This window comes from Myotis daubentonii, chromosome 3, assembly GCF_963259705.1.
Source record: "Myotis daubentonii chromosome 3, mMyoDau2.1, whole genome shotgun sequence".
Lineage (NCBI taxonomy): Eukaryota > Metazoa > Chordata > Mammalia > Chiroptera > Vespertilionidae > Myotis > Myotis daubentonii.
In genome coordinates, this window is record NC_081842.1 from 194106383 (window position 1) to 194124087 (window position 17705).

Genomic DNA, 17705 nt, shown 5'->3' on the forward strand with positions numbered 1-17705 from the left:
GCAGTGCAAGCCTCGGCCGGCCCTGGATACCTAAGCCTCGGGCAGCCCTGGGCAGCTGGGCAGCCGCCATCTGAAGCTTGCCTGCACCTCAGGCCAGCCCTGGGCAGCTGGGGGGCTGAGGAGACTGGGGGGCTCTGGAGGCAGGCACGCGGAGTGGCTGGGCCTGCTGCCCCGGCAGGGCTGAGGAAACTGGGCGCCGCCATCTTGTAGTTGTGAGTGCCGTCATATTTGAGGGCGGGGCAGTCAATTAGTATAATCCCTCCTTATTGGCTGTGGGCACCACCATCTTTGTGACAGTGTGATGGTCAATTAGCATATTCCCTCTTTATTAGATAGGATGTGTTAATTGAAGCTTTACAAATAAGTTCTTTGCTAGTAGGGTATGTGTGTATGTGCTCTCTCTGTTCCTCCTTGTAGGGATAAGCTGTCTGTTTCATGTGCCTTTTACATTCCCCAACAGTAGCTGGAGCTGGACACTGAAAAAGCTGCCCGAAGCCCTATCCTTTGGCCAGCTCTTGGGAGAAAATCCTCTAGTCCTAATCTCAGGAGACCTGTCTTCAGACCCAGCCCCACCAGCCTTGCAGACACCGGCTTTGGCCATCCCAGCCAAAGCTCCTTTACTGCCCAGCTACTGGAAACGTTAAGCTTTACCTCGAGTTCCCAGATCTGCTCTTGGGTAGGAAGCCTTTGCCCACTGTCATACTGCCCTCTTCTGTCCAGAAAGTGCAGCATTGCTAATTTAAGAGGCCTGGATGGTGCCAGCCACCCAGAGAGACAAGATCCCTGCCACCCAGCGGCTCTGCACCCGTCACCATAGCAACCCTCAAAATGGTTACTCAGCCATCTGGGTTACCATAGCAACTAGCCAAGTCTCTCCACCTAGCCTCTCCCTAGGCCTTCTCCCCTGGCTGGTCAGGGCCAATGCCAGAAGATTCTCCAATCCTTACTGGAGGAATGAGCAGAGCTGGACCCTGATAGGCAGCTGTCCCCAAGGGCGTGGCATGCATCACCAGCCCTGGGCTTCTGAGGCCCAGTGGAGATAATGGGAGCTAAGGCGCTCTGTGAACCTTGAAGTGCTGCGCAGATGTTACCTATTACTAAGCCACCGTTCCTTGTAATGGGGGAGGCAGTGGGGTGTCCAAGGCAGAGCTAGTGCCACTCCCGCTTGGCCCCCTTCTGGCTGGGAGACCTTGAGCACGTGACCGAACTCCCTGGGTTCTTGTTTTCTCTGCTGTAGCACATCTGCCTCCTAGAGTTGTTTTGAGGATTAAGTCAAATAAACCATGTAGATGCTCAGCACAAAGCCTAGCACTTGGACCATATTAATAGAAGTTAGAAAAGGTATTGGCCCTAGAAAAAATAAATTTTAGCCCTAGCTGGTTTGGCTCAGTGGATAGAGCCACGGGCCTGCGGACTGAAGGGTCCTGGGTTCAATTCCAGTCAAGGGTACATGCCGGGGTTGTGGGCTTGATCCCCAGTGGGGAGCGTGCAGGAGGCAGCCGGTCAATGATTCTCTCTCATCATTGATGTTTCTATCTTTCCCTCTCCCTTCCTCTCTAAAATCAATAAAAATTAAAAAAGAAATTAAAAATAAATAAAATTTAAAAACCGCAAAAAAGGAAGAAAGAAAAGGTATCGGCCCCTGTGCTGTCTCCCAGCCTCTTTGCGAAAATAACCATTCTATGTACTTCCCGGCAAGACTCAGGCTGACGTGAATCCCGCTCATTCAATCCCACCCGGTCTCCCTTCCTGTTCTGGGGGAGGAAAGGATCTCATCCCACGTGGAGCCTCTGTGGTTCCCATCAAACAGGGCTGCGGGCAGTCTGTTCTCTGGGAAATGGGGAGATGTTGGGGAGCACATGAGACTTGGTTGGAAAGTTTGTAAGAAGGACATTCTGATCAAAGGAAAGCCTGTGGAAGGCTGCCTGCCCTGTTTATCGGAATTCTGACTTAGGGGAGTGTCAAAGGTGGCGCCCAATTATCCCTTGACCTTTCCAAACAAGCCTGTGCATATGCAGACCCCTGGGTGTTTACCGGAATCCTTATGCTTAATCCCTGGATGCCTTTGCCTAGAGGACAATGTAAACATGTGTCCTCCCAAGGTTACTCACCCTACTGATTGTATTAAAGATAAGAATTCCAATAAAGGCCTAATGAGGCAGGCAATTGAGGCTGCTCTGGCTACTAAAGCCAGGGGCCCCTTAACCCTCTCTTGCACAAACTGTGTCTGAGTAATCTGTTCATCTGTCGTTCAGGGGCTGCTGGTCAGCCCTGGCAGGGAGGTTCCCCAAATTAAGAAGGTATGGTTCCTTACCTATGAAGCGCCCCTTCACTTGAAACAACATCTCCCCATCCAATACTACCTCAGCTTAAAAACCTCTACAGGGGTGGGGACAGGCAGCCTGCAAACAGCACAAATCCCAGAGTGGCTAGGGAGTTAAGATCAGAGTCATGTGACAGTTCAGCACAGGCCTGGGGCACAGGTCCCTCTCATAAGAACAGAATTCTTCCCCCTATGATTGTAAAGACTTCAATCCTATGGCATCTCAACTTCCGTCTCTTGAGACTGAATCCTCAAAACCCATTTCCAGGGTACTTGCCTCAATTGCTATGGCAGGGTCCTGATTCAAATCTGGGATCTAGCCTCGCTCCAACCCTGCTCACACTCTAGCCTAGCTCTGGGCGTCCTGGGACAGCTGGAAGGACCAGAACACTGAAAGGGCACACTACCCCTGGGGCCCTGGTGTTTGGGAGTGGAATTCCTCACCATGCCTCGGGGAAATGGGTCGTGTGATTGATTCCAATCTTCAGATATGACTACTGAGCAGATAAATCAATAGATTTATTACTGGGGAAAGGTGGTATAATCGTTTACAAGCTTAGGAGGTGAAAGTATACGACCACTGGAACTTCTGTCTGTGTAACTGGGGAGGCATAAGTGGGGTGTGTGAATGAAATAAAATTGGCCATGAAGTGATCATTCTTGAATCCAGATGAAGGGATTCATGATACTACTCTCACCCCTTTAGTATAAGTTTGAAATGTTCTGAAGAATGCAGAGGATTTGGACTTAGGCTAACCTGAGCCACGGCAATGAACTTGCAAAGGGCATATTGCACAACTGTGCTCCAGGGGGCGCCCTGCACAGTCCGCAATGTGTCTCTCTCCCAGCTCCACTCTGCTTACTGTATGACCTCGGGCAAGTTCCTTAACTTTCCCATAAAACAGGGAGAACAGCACTACCTCCCAGGGTTTGTGAGGATTAAGTGATAAAAGTAAAATGCCTGGCACACATCTAAGACTCAATACACAGTAGCTTTCCCAGCTAGTATTTATGAGGTGATCCCAGCTGGCATCAGCTCTCAGGAGCTCCTGGATTGAGTCCAGACTTCAGCTCCCCTAACCACCCTCTGGATTCTTTAATTCTTAACTCCCACCAGCTGTTGCCTCTACATTTCCCTTCCTCCCTTTCTACTGAGGCCAAAGAAAGGAGAGCAAGAGGAGAGATAAGCCAACAGGGACATGCCCTCTCTCTTCAGGTTGTCCTGGCAAATTCCTATTTCTTTTCTTTTTCTTTTCTTTTTTTTAAATATATTTTACTGATTTTTTACAGAGAGAAAGGGAGCGAGATAGAAAGTCAGAAATATCGATGAGAGAGAAACACCAATCAGCTGCCTCCTGCACATCTCCTACTGGGGATGTGCCCGAAACCAAGGTACATGCCCTTGACCGGAATCGAACCTGGGACCTTTCAGTCCGCAGGCCGACGCTCTATCCACTGAGCCAAACCGGTTTCGGCCTTATTTCTTTTCCAAGTTCCAACCAAGTGCTATCATTGCTCTACGCTAGGAGTGGGGGTCGGAGTTGGGGGAAGCCCTTCCCTCGCAGATCGTCCTCATAACTCTATTTGGACCGGCAGTGCACAGCTCGGATGGCACTCCAACTGCCTTCACAGGCGGAAGTGGGGTTTTGAAGCCCAGGCTGAGCCTAGCACAAAGCAGTCCTAGGACTACTTGTTAAATGAGCAAGTACATGATCGATAAATGAGCAAAGGGATGAGTCAGCACATTCATCTATCAGTGAACAAGTGTATGCATGGATGAATGACATTAATGAGAACAGCTAATACGAACCAAGGGCTGACTGTACAGCAGGCACTGGGCCAAGCACCTCACTCCCACCATCTCATTTAATCCACCCTGCAAGACGCTGCTGCGGCACTCTTGGTCCCCCATTTTAACCATGAAAAAGAGAGGCTCAGTGAGGTTAGTAACTTCCCAGGTCACTCAACTGGCAAGTGATGGAACTGGGACCTCCACTGACTCCCAAAGCCATTCCCATGAGTGAGTGAACGGGAGAGTGAGCAAACAAGGAAGTGAATAAAGGAGGGAAGGAAGAGGGAAGGGCATGGCCAGACACACCCCCCCTAAGGCTCTAGGCAGAATCCTCCCTTTGACCAGAAGTCAAAAGCCTGGTACCTTCCAGGGCAGAGGTGAAGCCCAGCTGAGGACAGAAACTTCAGCCCATATAATCACTCTTCAAGTTGCAGGGGCTCCCAGACCTTCTCTGCAGCAGCATCCTAAGTCGGGGGGGGGGGGGGGGGGGGGGGCGGGAGCCGATTCTAGCCAGGAGCACCAGTTCTGCTCCTGCAGAAGAGCCATGGCAGAGCCAGGAAGCTGGCCGGCTTCTACCTGACAGGTGGCAACAGGCAAACCCAAGGCCAAATCACAACAGGTCCTGGCCGCAACAACTGGCCAGGCTCAGGACAGCACTGTGGTGATGATGCGTTATTAATACTCACGCTCAGGTATGTTCACAGACCTTTCCCCAGGGGAAGGACTGCTGACATAAAAGACAAGTGCAGCCCTAGCTGGTCTGGCTCAGTAGATAGAGCCTCAGCCTGAGGACTGAAGGGTCCCAGGTTCGATTCTGGTCAAGGGCACATGCCCAGGTTGTGGGTTCAATCCCCAGTAGGGGCGTGCCGGAGGCAGCCGGTCAATGATTCTCTCTCATCATTGATTTTTCTATCTCTCTCTCTCTCCCTCTCCCTTCCTCTCTGAAATCAATAAAAATATTTTTTTTTTTAAAAAAAGGACAAGTGCACCCCTAGGTCCTGTTGCACTGTCAGCTCCTCTGGTGGCATCTAATCTTGAATCCCAAGGGACAGAAATGACAGCCTTCCGCAGTTCCCAAATTAACCCATCCTTCCTCCGCATTCCTAACCTCAGTCCTTGGCTGCTCCAGCACAGAAAGGCATGAGTCAGGCTGCCATTCCAGCCCTGTCTCTGCAGCATCTGGGGAGTCACTAGGAAAACAAGGTGGGACACCTACAGAGGTGGCACTTCACAATGCCTAACCACCTTCCCTCACCAGATGGGGGCCCCCAGGGACCCCGCGCCGCAGAGAACCGACAGCTTGGCTGTCTTTTTAGCTGCCTGCACAGAATTCTGCCCACGTGGTCATCTTCCATCCTGCCAGCTACTGTGACCCAGATTTACTTTCAAAGAGCTGGAGCTGAGCTGGAGCTGAGCGGGTGGTGTGTAGCTATAATTCATTCTGCCCCACTTTCAGGAAACCCTCCTACTCATCCCTCTGCTACTGAAACCAAGCTCCAGGACAGGGCAGGGACTGAGGATACCGCCCAGAAGTAGAAAAGCTGGGAAGGAGAGAGACTCCTCAGGTGCAAAGCTCGAGTAGCTTCGGGGCAAGGAAGGGTGTCTGCTCAGCAGTAAGGGTTCCCAGTGGAACTGTGTTTACAGCCCCACTTCCCACCACTGTATTCCCTTCTTCCCACCATGGAAAAACACCGCTTCCATCTGCTCCCTGACAAAGCCAGGGAGTGAACAAAAGAAAGATGTGGAACCAAGAGGCCTGGAGCCCCTTCCTGGCTTCCCGGGGAAATGCTGCCTTCCTGGAGCCTCCACTGCCTCTTCTAGTTGCCCAGGGAAGTTACAAGGAATGACACTGCTCAGTGCAGCAACAGGCATGTTAACCTTTGTGTGTGGAGTACATTCTGATTCTCAGTCAAAGATCATTTGATGCCCTGGCCGGTTTGGCTCAGTGGATAGAGCATCGGCCTGCGGACTGAAGGGTCCCAGGTTCGATTCCGGTCAAGGGCATGTACCTTGGTTGCGGGCACATCCCCAGTGGGGAGTGTGCAGGGGGCAGCTGATCGATGTTTCTCTCTCATCAATGTTTCTAACTCTCTATCCCTCTCCCTTCCTCTCTGTAAAAAATCAATAAAATATATATTTAAAAAAAAAAAAAAAAGATCATTCGAAGCCGATGTCATCATTTCCCTTTTACAAATATGGAAGCTGAGGCTTTAAAAAATGAAGTCAGCCCTAGCTGGTTTGGTTCAGTGGATAGAGCGCTGGCCTGTGGATTGAAGGGTCCCGGGTTCAATTCCGGTCAAGGTCACATGCCTGGGTTGCTGGCTCAATCCCCAGTGTGGGGCGTTCAGGAGGCAGCCAATCAATAATTCTCTTTCATCATTGATGTTTCTATCTCTCTTTCCCTCTCCCTTTCTCTCTGAAATAAATAAAAATATTTTTAAAAAATAATAATAAAATCATATTTTAAAAAAAAGTGAAGTCATTTGTCCAAGTTTTCTGACTTGAGATCCAGTTGTCTCCACAGTACCTGGCACATAGCTGGAGCTAAACCCATTTTTTTAAAAAAAACTGAACAAATGAACAAGCAGAGACTCCTTCTCAGAGCTTCCATGCTGGAGGAGAGAGGCACGGGCACAGAGGAGCAGGCTCCATCCTCCCTCTGACCAGGCACACATGATCAGGGCAGGCCTTTTCCTGGGCAGGCCTCTGAGTGAATCCAGCAGCTGAGCTTGGGCTCTGAAAGCCGGAGCAAATACCAGCATCCAAGCTGCATTTCACAGCCCTCACTGAGCCTCTAGCTCAGCCGTGGGCAAACTACGGCCCGCGGGCCGGATCCGGCCCGTTTGAAATGAATAAAACTAAAAAAAAAAAAAGACCGTACCCTTTTATGTAATGATGTTTACTTTGAATTTATATTAGTTCACACAAACACTCCATCCATGCTTTTGTTCCAGCCCTCCGGTCCAGTTTAAGAACCCATTGTGGCCCTCGAGTCAAAAAGTTTGCCCACCCCTGCTCTAGATTCTAGAGCCTACGCTCACAGAGTGAGATCCTGGGATAATACCAGGAAGGGTAGGAAGGGTAAGAAGGGCACTCCTGAATATAGTGAGCTTCAGTGGGGGAAATGTACCTCGAAACAATGAACTTTTTAAAATATATGTTTTTATTGACTTCAGAGAGGAAGGGAGGAGAGAGAGATAGAAACATCAATGATGAGAGAGAATCACTGATGGCTGCCTCCTGCACACCCCTTAGTGGGGATCAAGCCCGCAACCCGGACATGTGCCCTTGACCGGAATCAAACCTGGGACCCTTCAGTCCGCAGGCCAATGCTCTATCCACTGAGCCAAACCAACTAGGGCAACAATGAACTTTAATATAAGACCAAATGAAACAAAGGTTGAGTAGAGATACAACTGCCATCTGACTGGAGAGATCAGGGAAGGCTTCCTGGAGGAGGCCACACTGGAGATGTTGGGGATGATGATTTCACCAGCACCTGCTGAGGGGCTCCCAAGAATGAATCCTATTGATGCTTTCTTCTGGTTAACTAGGAGGCCAGTCCTTAGCCCTGAGTCACTGTGTCCCCCTCTTCCACAATACACACAGGAATACCATTATTTTTCCCCTCTCTCCTCTCAACTAGATTGAGTTTCATGAGGAAGGGACCATATCTTCAGCCATCTTTGAATATCAATGCCAAGCACAGGGAGGCCCCCTAGGTGGATGAATACCTGATTGATAGGTGGCTGATGAATCCCTCCTGCACCCAGCTCAGCCCCAGCCCAAACATGATCCCCTCTTCCAGACACTTGACTGCCATCTGCAGGAAGCCTGTCACAATACAAATCTATAATGACAAGTATGAATGGCTCCCCCTAGAGTTATGCAGCATATAACCGTGACACTATCCTACACCTTGTATTCCCCCCACACACCACAAACCCCAAGAGATATAGCCTTCTTTCTGCTCCCCTTTTCTACCCTGTGAGGTTGAGCTCCTTGCTGGAGTAACTTCCCAGCTCCCCAATTCCTTATTACCTCCCACCAATGAATTGCTCACTACTGACAGAGAAGGGGGGGCGGGGGGGGGGGGGGGGAGGGAGGCAAAGCTTCCTAGATCTTTGTCTCTGCCTTTTTCCATAGGCCAGTATCTTGAGGCTTCTCCCACAAGTGACCAGAAGGTCTCTCAGGTAAGTCTGGAGGCCATGTCAACTATTTATACTATCGCCTGCAGAAGAGTCAGGCTGGCCTGGTTGCCAGGTACTGCCTAAGCAAATGAAAATAGCAATATACTTTTGAGTTAGAAGGTCTGGGTCTACCAGTCCTATGTGACTACAGGCAGTCCCTTAAACCCTTGAGGCCTTAGATCCGAACACCTGTCCTAACTAACACCTAGTTAGTATGAAATCTTTATGTAAATCATACCGCTGATCAACAGAAAAAAGGCATTCACATTCATGACTATTGTCCCATGTCAATGTACCTGGGCTCAGGGAATTGAAAATAGGGCTTGTTAAAGAAAAGAGACAGAAAACGGAGGGAAAGGATGAGGGCGGGAAGAATCAGCTTATAGCATGCATGGAGCCCCTCAAACCTGCTTGACTCTGTAAACTGAGATCAGCAGCTTTCTCAGCCCTGACATGCCTTTCCCCCTGACATGTGATCAACAGGGGTTCCCCACCAGGCGTCCCAAGCACAAGCGAAGCCTTGAGACCAGCTCAGATGCCAAGGGGGTCAGGGAGAGGGGAGGGCTCTGTGTTTGCGGAGACCGCTTCAGACATCCCCTCGTGGCTTCCTGACCCAGACTCATGGAGAGGAGAAAGCTCACAGGCCGGAGCCGGCTTCCAGGGTAAGACTGACTGCACCTCCTCCCAGAATGCGAGTTCCAGCTTCAGAGAGCCTCGGAGCACCCAGGGTCTCCCAGACACACCCCTCCAGCTCCTCACAGATCCCCTGCAGAGTAAGGCTGCCTGTTTAATTACTAGAACCCCCACGATGTTCTAAAATCAAAGGAAGATTGCAGCCAGGCCCTGAAGTCGCAGCCCCGCCTCCTCCGCTGCCTCTCTTCTCTCCATGCCCAAAGCCCAAATGCATCGCACAAGTTATTTTTAACCGTGGCAGCCTCCCCATTTTCAGCCTCTCTGGCCCAGCCCCCTCCTCAAGACAGTCACTGGCAGCGTCAGGACGTAAAGAAGATCAGCATCGATGCCGAGCACAGCACAGCGCCTGCCACCCCTTTGCTCAGATGACCTGGTAGCATTCTTAGGGGCTTTGCCTGGGGATTCAACCCCCTTGAGTCCACGCCTGTTCTAGACTCAGAATGTTAAACAGCAGGCAGCTCAGCCCCTAGGGCTCCTCAGAGAAGACTGAAAGGGGAAATCATCACAAAGGGACCTGTAACTGTGTGTGAGGGCAGAGGGGGCGAGAGGGTACAAGGCAGGGAGGAGGAGGCCTCCACTCTACGCCTTCTGGTGAATGCGGGGGGGGGGGGGGGGGGGGGCGGGGGGAGGGGAGGAGGGTTTAAGTCCAGCGGCCCTCCCAGGCTGGGGGCTAGTAACGCCCTTCCTGCCCCCTGCCAACAGCTCTAAAAACTCTGTTCACTGGCTGATGCCACAGGCCCAAAGGGTCCTTCCTCCAAGAGCTCCCTACTGCACACAAGAAGTTCGAACTCTCCGGCCTGTCTTCCAGGTCCCCTGCCTGCTGCTCACCCCTCTGAAAATCCTTTCCTGACTGCTGGAGCTCACAGGATGTCTAGCTTGCCATTACAGCCCACTGCCTGTTCCTGGATCGCAATATGTCACATATCCTCTCCTGAACACTCCTTGCATTCATTCAGCCTTTCAAAGCTGGTCGATCTCCAACATGCACAAGGGCCTGTGCAAATACCTGGGGTGAAAACCTAAACAAGGCCCAGTCCACAGGGAGCGACAGGCGCCCCGTGGGATAACTGGGCAAGGGAACAGGGAGGAGAGGAAAGCATGAATGCGAGAGCGGAGGAGGGAGCTTTGGATACACTTAGGCTTCGCGGACAGAGGAGGTGGCACTTAAAGGAGGAGGCGGGGTTCCCAGCGCCTAGCAGAGACGTTAGAGCACAGAGGTCTGCTCCTGCAAGATGCACGGGTCTGGAGCCAAGGCCCAGGTCACTGTGACAGGGTGCTTGTGGGCACCAGGTGAAGCTGAACAGGTAAACGGGGGCCTGGCTTCAACGGATCTTTATGCCACAGCCTTTATTTCACCAGCAGTGATGAGCCAAAGGAGGTTCAGAAGCAGCTGAGAACAGGATCGGGTTTGCATCTTAGAACAAATTTAAACTGTGTTAGTCATGTGGAGGAAGAAGGGCGAGCCTGGAAGAACTATTTTTTTAGACTGTGGATGGCATGTCCAGGCGGGGGTGACAAAGTAGGGGAGAAAGGGGCATTATTTGAGATACAAAAGCAGGACAGGTCTCGGTGATGGATTGAAAGTGGGTGATGTCACTGAATTAGCTGCAGGCACTGCTTTGTCTGCCTTTCTGTCTGCACTCTGGCACCAAGGCCTGCTGACACGCTGAGCACTACCCGCGGAAGCAGCTCTGGATGCCGTCAGCGGACGCAGCAAAGAGCACTTCACAAAGTTCTTCACTGCACCTAACGCACGCGAAGAGCTTTCCATACATCATCTCACCTAATCCTCGAGGCAGCCCTCACAGCGAGCGTTCTTAAGATGGGGGGAAAGTGAGGCTCAGCCAGGATAAGAGACGTGCCCAGAGTCACAGAGCTGGTCAGGGGCAGGGCCACAATCTAGCATTCACCCGCTGACTCCAAACCCTGGGCTCCTACCACTGCACTGCCCTGCGCTGCGCGGGAGGCAGCCCAGCCCTCGCCCTGTGGAAAGGGTGTGTACGCACTTGCAGAAGGTAACGTGAGTGAAACTGTCCTCTCCAAGGGCTTTAATCCAAGGAAATAACTCAGCAGAAGTCAAGGGTTATTATTCATAAAGATGGTCACTGCAGCTTTGTCCATTATGGCGAAAGGTGAAAAATGAGTAGGATTTTAAAAACCATGAAATATTATTACACAGCCTTTAAATATGGTAACTATAAAGCCTAAAAATAGGGAAGATCTTTTTCATATAAAAGTAAGGGGAGAGAGAACGTAGGGAAGGGTCGGGGTAAGGGGGAGAGATCAACCAAAGGACATGTATGCATGCATATAAGCCTAACCAATGGACACAGACACCAGGGGGTTGAGGGCATGAGGGGGGGGGGGCGGGCACTGGGGGGGATAAGGACGCATATGTAATACTTTAATCAATAAAGAAATTTTTTAAAAAGTAAGGGGAAAGGTCAGATCTAGAATGGTCCATAAGCCATGAAAGCAACTGCATGGGGACGAAGGCGGGGAAGAGGTCACAAAAATGAAAACAGGTCTCCTGCTAGCAACGGAGGGATTGGGGTGGCAGACTCTCCTCTTTCAAATGTTTCTTTAATGGGACTTCATCACCCTTCCAATAGCAATAGTAACAAATCTGATTCCTGCTGCCTTGTCAGAGAGCCTTGGGTTGGACCCCTCCACTGCCGCCCAGCCGGTGCGCGCTGGCCCATTCTCCCCGCGCCCACGGCACCGGCTCCCTCCCGGCCTCTCTTACCAGCGACTCTGACCACAGCTCGCTCCGCGGGGTCCAGCACCGAGTCCTGGCTCTTCCGCTTCTTCTGCTCATGCAGCGGCAGGTTCCAGGGCAAGGTGTCCCCTGGCGGACAGGGAGACAGGCTCCCCGACCGCTCGCTCCTGTACGACCGCTCGCTCCGGCAGGACCTCTCGCTCCGGCAGGACCGCTCACTGAGCGTCTCTTCATCCGAGGAAGACATGGCCCGGGTGGGGCCTGCAGCAGCAGGGCCCGGGGCCCAGGGAGACGTGATCTGGAGGAAAAAGGAGGGCAATGTGAACCAGAAACACTGGGACTTGGGATCAGAGAGGTTCTAGTTTGGGTTCTGCCACTGATCTCATCACTCTACACCTCAGTTTCTTCATCTGGAAAATGGGATGAGGATAATACATGGCAATACCAAGTCACAGGGTTTGGGGGGAATCACATGAGCTAATATAGATGAAGATGTCTATAAATCTTAAAACACTGTGTAAAAGATAGCTCCTGCCCAGCCAGTGTGGCTCCGTGGTTGAGCGTGGACCTATGAACCAGGAGGTCCCGGTTTGACTCCCGGTCAGGGCACGTGCCTGGGTTTCGGGGTTGATCCCCAGTGTGGGGCGCGCAGGAGGCAGCCGATAAATGATTCCCTCTCATCATTGATGTTTCTATCTTTCTCTCCCCCTCTCCCTTCCTCTCTGTAATCATTAAAAAATATATATTAAAAAAAATAAAAGGTAGCTCCTATTACGAGCAACCACTATGATTGTTACTTGGTATATTTGGAGGATTAAGCTTCCAGGTTCCACAGATAGATGTGGATTCAAATTCCACCCCACCATTTGCTAGTTGTGTGACCCTGGGGAAGCCATTTAGGCTCTCTGAGCCTCGGCATCCTCATCTATGAAACGGGGATGGTGAAAGCACCTACCCTGACTGGGTTGTTGGCAAGGAATAAACCAAGTCCAGCAGGGAGCGTGCTTAACAGTGCCCACTGTCCAGTAAGCACTCAACAAGCAGCATCCGTTATTACACTCCTGTACTACTTACCTCCCAGGAATGGTATAAGGATAAAATAGGGCAACAGATGGGAAGTATTTTCAAAAAGCTAAAGCAAGAGCTCAATGGCCAGGCATGAAACAAAGCATGAGCTAGAACAGGCAGAAATTCTTTATTCCTCCCATTCTGTCTCTGGCAGATATATTAGAAAAAAGTTCTAAATTTGAAGCTAGACAGACCTGGGTATAAATTCTGGTTTGGCCACTTACAATTGGTGCGATCGGGGACAAGTCACTTCACCTCTCTGAGACTCAGTTTCCTCATCTGCAAAATGGGGGTAATATTTCGCCTTAGAGGATGTTCCAAGAACACAGTGAAATGCACATGTAAGGCTGGCTGGCACCATGCATGCCACACAACAGGCACTAGATAAAAATGTCCATTTGCTTATTCCAAGGGCTGTAGGAATAAGAGGCACAGCATGGGGAGTGGGGGAGGTGGTACAGAAAGTCAGTTTTTCTGGTCAGTTTAGCTAGTGGAGCGATCTGACAGGAAACGATCATTCTGGGGCCAGCTGGGCTCCACCAGCCAGACTGGGCAGCCTTCCCTCAGCCAGGCCAATCTCACTTCCCAGAACCATCTGCTACACATGGCCCACCACCCCAACGGCCTCATCAGAGTGCGGATGGTGCATGCCTTCAGCTACCAGCCTCCCTGCAGGCCCCATATTCAGCCCAAGGAACCAGCTCTCACTGTAGCTCTAGGGCCCAGGGAGGGCAGGAGCCCGAGGAGTTCCCTTGCGGGAACATCTGCACACAGAGCTGTATGGAGTCATTCAGGTGGCCTACATGACTGGACACCCTGGGTCTCTGGCACAGCTCCTCCTGGATTCCCGACATCTCAGCCTGGAGGCAGCGAGGGGCAGAGACAGCCTCCTGGGTCATTGGCAGATGCCCACCATAGGCATAGAATGCAAACAGATAACAAAAGAAACATCAAACAGTGCAGGGGGCCTCTAGGCAGCTCCAGGCAGACGGAACAGCGCTGCCCTGGCCCCTCTGTGCCAGGAGCCCGGGTCCTCTGCCCACGGAACATCAAAAAGGAACCCACCACCGAAAGCAGAAAGAAAAGACCCTCGGTCCTGGCACATCTCTGCCCTTTATCCTGGCATGTCCCCCTCCCCCCAATACCTTCTAGGGCCACCTCCCACCACTAACGGCAGGTCAGGTGCTGGAGTGACTGCCCCGCCGCGGGGATATTCCGGCCCCGCTGCCCTCCCTACCCTCAGCCTCGGACAGGAAACGCCCCTCCTCCCGGACCACCTGCTTCATCCCAGGTCCGCCCATTCCTCCCCAAGACGCCCATTTTACTACAAAGGCCGGCGCACCCACAGCCTCCTCCCTAAGAACCCGCCCCCTCCCCCGCCCCATGCCGGTCAGTCCTCGACCCCCACAAACACCTGTTTGACCTCGGGGTTCTCACCCGCCCCTCGGTCACCTGAGTCACTCCATCAATCCCGGATTCACCGGAGCGCGGGCCACGTCCTCCACCCACTCCGAAGGCCGGGGGCCGGGTTCCAGACCCGCCACTCACCTGGGGCTCCCCCGCCGCGCCCGCCCCGCACCTCCCCCGCTCCTCCGTCCCCACGACGCGAGAAGGGGCGCGCCGCGAGCCGGGCGCGACGCGGGGGGGTCCGCGTGCTCGACGCGCGCGGCTGACAAAGAGCGGGGGCGCGCCGTGTGGACGCGCCACTGGGGACCCGGCGACCGAAACCTGGGGCCGGGAAGCGACCGTCCCCGCCCGGCCCACCCGCTCCCGCAGGGCTCTCCCCCGGCCCGAGAGGCTCGTGTCCCATTCTCCCGGGGAACACGCCTCCCTTCGGCCCCGGGCAGGGTTCGCCAAAGGGAAACCCCAGCTCGGTGCGCTCGGCGATGCCCGGCGCCGGCCACCGGGCTGCAGGTGCGAGGCCGGGACAGCGGCGGTGCCGGCGCCTGTCAACCCGCCCGCCCGCGGCTGCCCGCTACCCCGGCTCGGGCGCGGCCGTCCCGCGCAATCAAGCTCGCGCCCCGCCGCCGCCGCGCACCCCGTTGCCATCGGCCAGGAGCCGCATCCAGCCCGTGCCCGCGCCTTACCCTGGGAGCCCAAGGAGGGGAGGACCGGCTGGGACAGCAGCAAAGGAGGCGGCGGCGGGGCGCGCGGGCTGTAGCGCAGTGGAGGGGAGCTCAGCGGAGCTGGAGCCGGAGCCAGAGCCGAGGGGAGCGGCTCCCACAATGGCCGAACTCAGGAGCCGAGCCCCCCGCCCCCCGCGCCCTAGCGGCGGCGGCTGAAGCGGATCCGGCGCAGCCGCCCAACCCGCTCCCCCACCCCCGGCGCCGGCGCCGCCCCCCGCCCCCCGATGCGCGCTCCCCCGCCCAGCACCCCACCCGGGCCGCTCCTGACCTCCCCGCGCGCCCATGCCAGAAGGCCGCCCCGTGCCCCTCTGTCCTGACCCCGCGTCCTCTGCCCCCCAACCCCCCCCACCGGAGTCCTAGCGCTCGCCCCTCTTCCCACAACTCCTCCCCCGCGGCCGCCCGGGTCCCGGGCCTCACCCCCCACATTCCCCGCCCTCGACTCCGGCGCCCTCTCCGCGCGGGCCCCGCGGCCGCTAGGTGACCCTGGCCTGGCTTACCCGCCCGCCCCCGTGAAGCTCCCCGCCTCGGTCCCCGGAGGCGCTCCCCCAGGCTGCGGGGCTCCCTCAGCCCAGAACCCCGCTCCGGAACAGCCGCTCCTCTGCCTGCCTCTCTTTTGCCCCAAACCCCATTCCGTTCCCCTTCCTGCCGGTCCACAGGCACACTCGCCTGGCTTCAGGAACTGAAAGTGGGAGGACCAGAGGGAGGCCCCATCTTCCCCGCGGGGTAGAGGGCAGAGGGGAACCAGGCCCCAGGAAGGAACTCGGGCTCCTGTGGAGACAGCACCAACCCTGGCGGAGGCTTCATCCACGGAGAAAACATTTATCGCTCTGCCTAGTCACACAGACAGGAGCCCGAAGTGCCTTCAGGGCTCCCACAGCACAGATAGGCGGACGTGTCCGGGGAGGGAGGGCATTTGCCCCAAGTCACCCCACCAGTAGCTTGCGTAGCAACAGCTACTATTTGGGCCTGTCTCCTGGGGACCCTGACAGTGCTTTACCTCAGTCACGTCATATCGCATCCTCACAACCCCATTCATTCATTCATTCATTCATTCCACAACACCCCCTGAGCATCTCCCACATGCCAGGCCCTGTGTTCCCTGCTAGCCATACAATGATGAACAAGATGCATCTGGCCCCTGCCCACTGATTCCACTGGGCTTAGCAGGAAAGATAGCTATAAATCACAATGCACCCCAGGAGGCGGTATTATCTTCAGTTTCTGGCTGTAGAAACAGATTAAATGAGGTTTACTCAGTCATCTAGAAAGAAAGTAGCCATGTCTTCAGACAACACCCTGTGTTCTTTTTTTCACTGTCACTGTTGGGAACATGTGAGTTGGACCAACTTGCAGAAGCCCTTGAACTGCAAACAAGGAAATTTAGTCTAAAATATATGATTATGGGCAGCCAAGAAAGGTGGAAAACAAGGCTGAAGGTAACCCAAGGACAAGTACAAGATGAGTGTGAATGGTTATTCCCGGAGACTGTTACAATAGTCCCAGCAAAAGGTAATGGAGGTCTGACCCCAGGAAAGGGGGATGGGAAGGGATGATCTCCACCCACTGAAACCTTTCGTGTTTGCACACATTCTCCCACCATCAAGTAAGGGGGCAGCCCTAGCTAGTTTGGCTCAGTGGCTAGAGATCGGCCTACGGACTGAAGGGTTCCCGGGTCCATTCCCGGGTTGTGGGCTCAATCCCTAGTAGGAGGTGTGCAGGAGGCAGCCGATCAATGATTCTCTCTCATCATTAATGTTTCTCTCTCTCTCTCCCTCTCCCTTCCTCTCTGAAATCAATAAAAATACATATATTTTTTAAAATATATTTTATTGATTTTTTACAGAGGTGAAGGGAGAGGGATAGAGAGTTAGAAACATCAATGAGAGAGAAACATCCATCAGCTGCCTCCGGAACACCCCCTACTGGGGATGTGCCCACAACCAAGGTACATGCCCTTGACCGGAATCAAACCTGGGACCTTTCAGTCCGCAGGCGGACACTCTATCCACTGAGCCAAACTGGTTATGGCAAAATATATATATTTTTAAAAATAAATGGGAAAATACCATTTAATAAACTCCTAATGACCTCTGGCAATGCCCTGGGCATTTTGTATATATTATCTGATTAAATCTTCCCCATAACTCTGTGCAATAGATACCTTTATGTCCTCCTTTTACAAGTAAGAAAACAGTGAGAAGGCAAATGATTTACTGAAGCCCACAAAGCAAACTAGTGTTGCATCTTGGGGTGGAGCCCAGGCCTGTTTCCAGACCTCATGCTGTCATCGTCACTCTCACTGTCTGGAGCCAAGGCAAGGATCCCAAGTCCTTTGACTCAGCCAAGGATTCTTTCCCCTGGACCACAGCTCTCTGAGACTTCCAGAGAATGTCAGGGACCCAAATTGCAACCTAAACCACACTAGGCGAGTAGAAACATCACTCCACAGAAGCCTATGAGGCCTCAGCCCCAGAGAATTCTGCAGCCAGATCCTAAAGTTCCTGTGGGGGAAGAAAGCTGAAGAGGCAAGGAAGGAATCATTCTCAGCTCAGAAATGAGTGCAAAAGCCCTTCCCTGGTGAGAGAGCATGGGTGCCCTGGAGGAAGACAAGCTGAAAACATAGAAAGGGTGTGGAGAGCCTGGGTATGAAACGGAATCTCCATAGCTGCTGGGGTGTGTGGGCAGGGCCTTGGTAGACTGGCCAGCTGGGGAGAGCTCATGGGGGAGAGCTGTCAATCATCCGGGAAGCCTGAAGTCCCAGCCTCTCTGACTAGAGAGCATCTAATGTTTTCTA

General features: G+C 53.3%; 1 protein-coding gene across 12 annotated transcripts in view; it reads right to left on the reverse strand.

Annotated features, from left to right (window-relative positions):
• MACF1 (microtubule actin crosslinking factor 1) overlaps positions 1 to 13064 on the reverse strand; it is a 342588-nt gene extending 329524 nt beyond the window's left edge. For 10 of the 12 annotated variants that reach the window (XM_059690073.1, XM_059690080.1, XM_059690075.1 and 7 more), the window contains exons 1-2: positions 13010 to 13064; positions 11745 to 12015 (exon numbers count right to left, since the gene is read on the reverse strand). In XM_059690073.1, the coding sequence (XP_059546056.1) occupies positions 11745 to 11964 (220 nt within the window). In that variant the 5' untranslated portion in view covers positions 11965 to 12015; positions 13010 to 13064. The remainder of the gene's footprint in view (positions 1 to 11744; positions 12016 to 13009) is intronic. The other 2 variants (XM_059690083.1, XM_059690082.1) reach the window with 1 other exon arrangement.
• Between the last annotated feature and the right edge of the window lie 4641 nt (positions 13065 to 17705).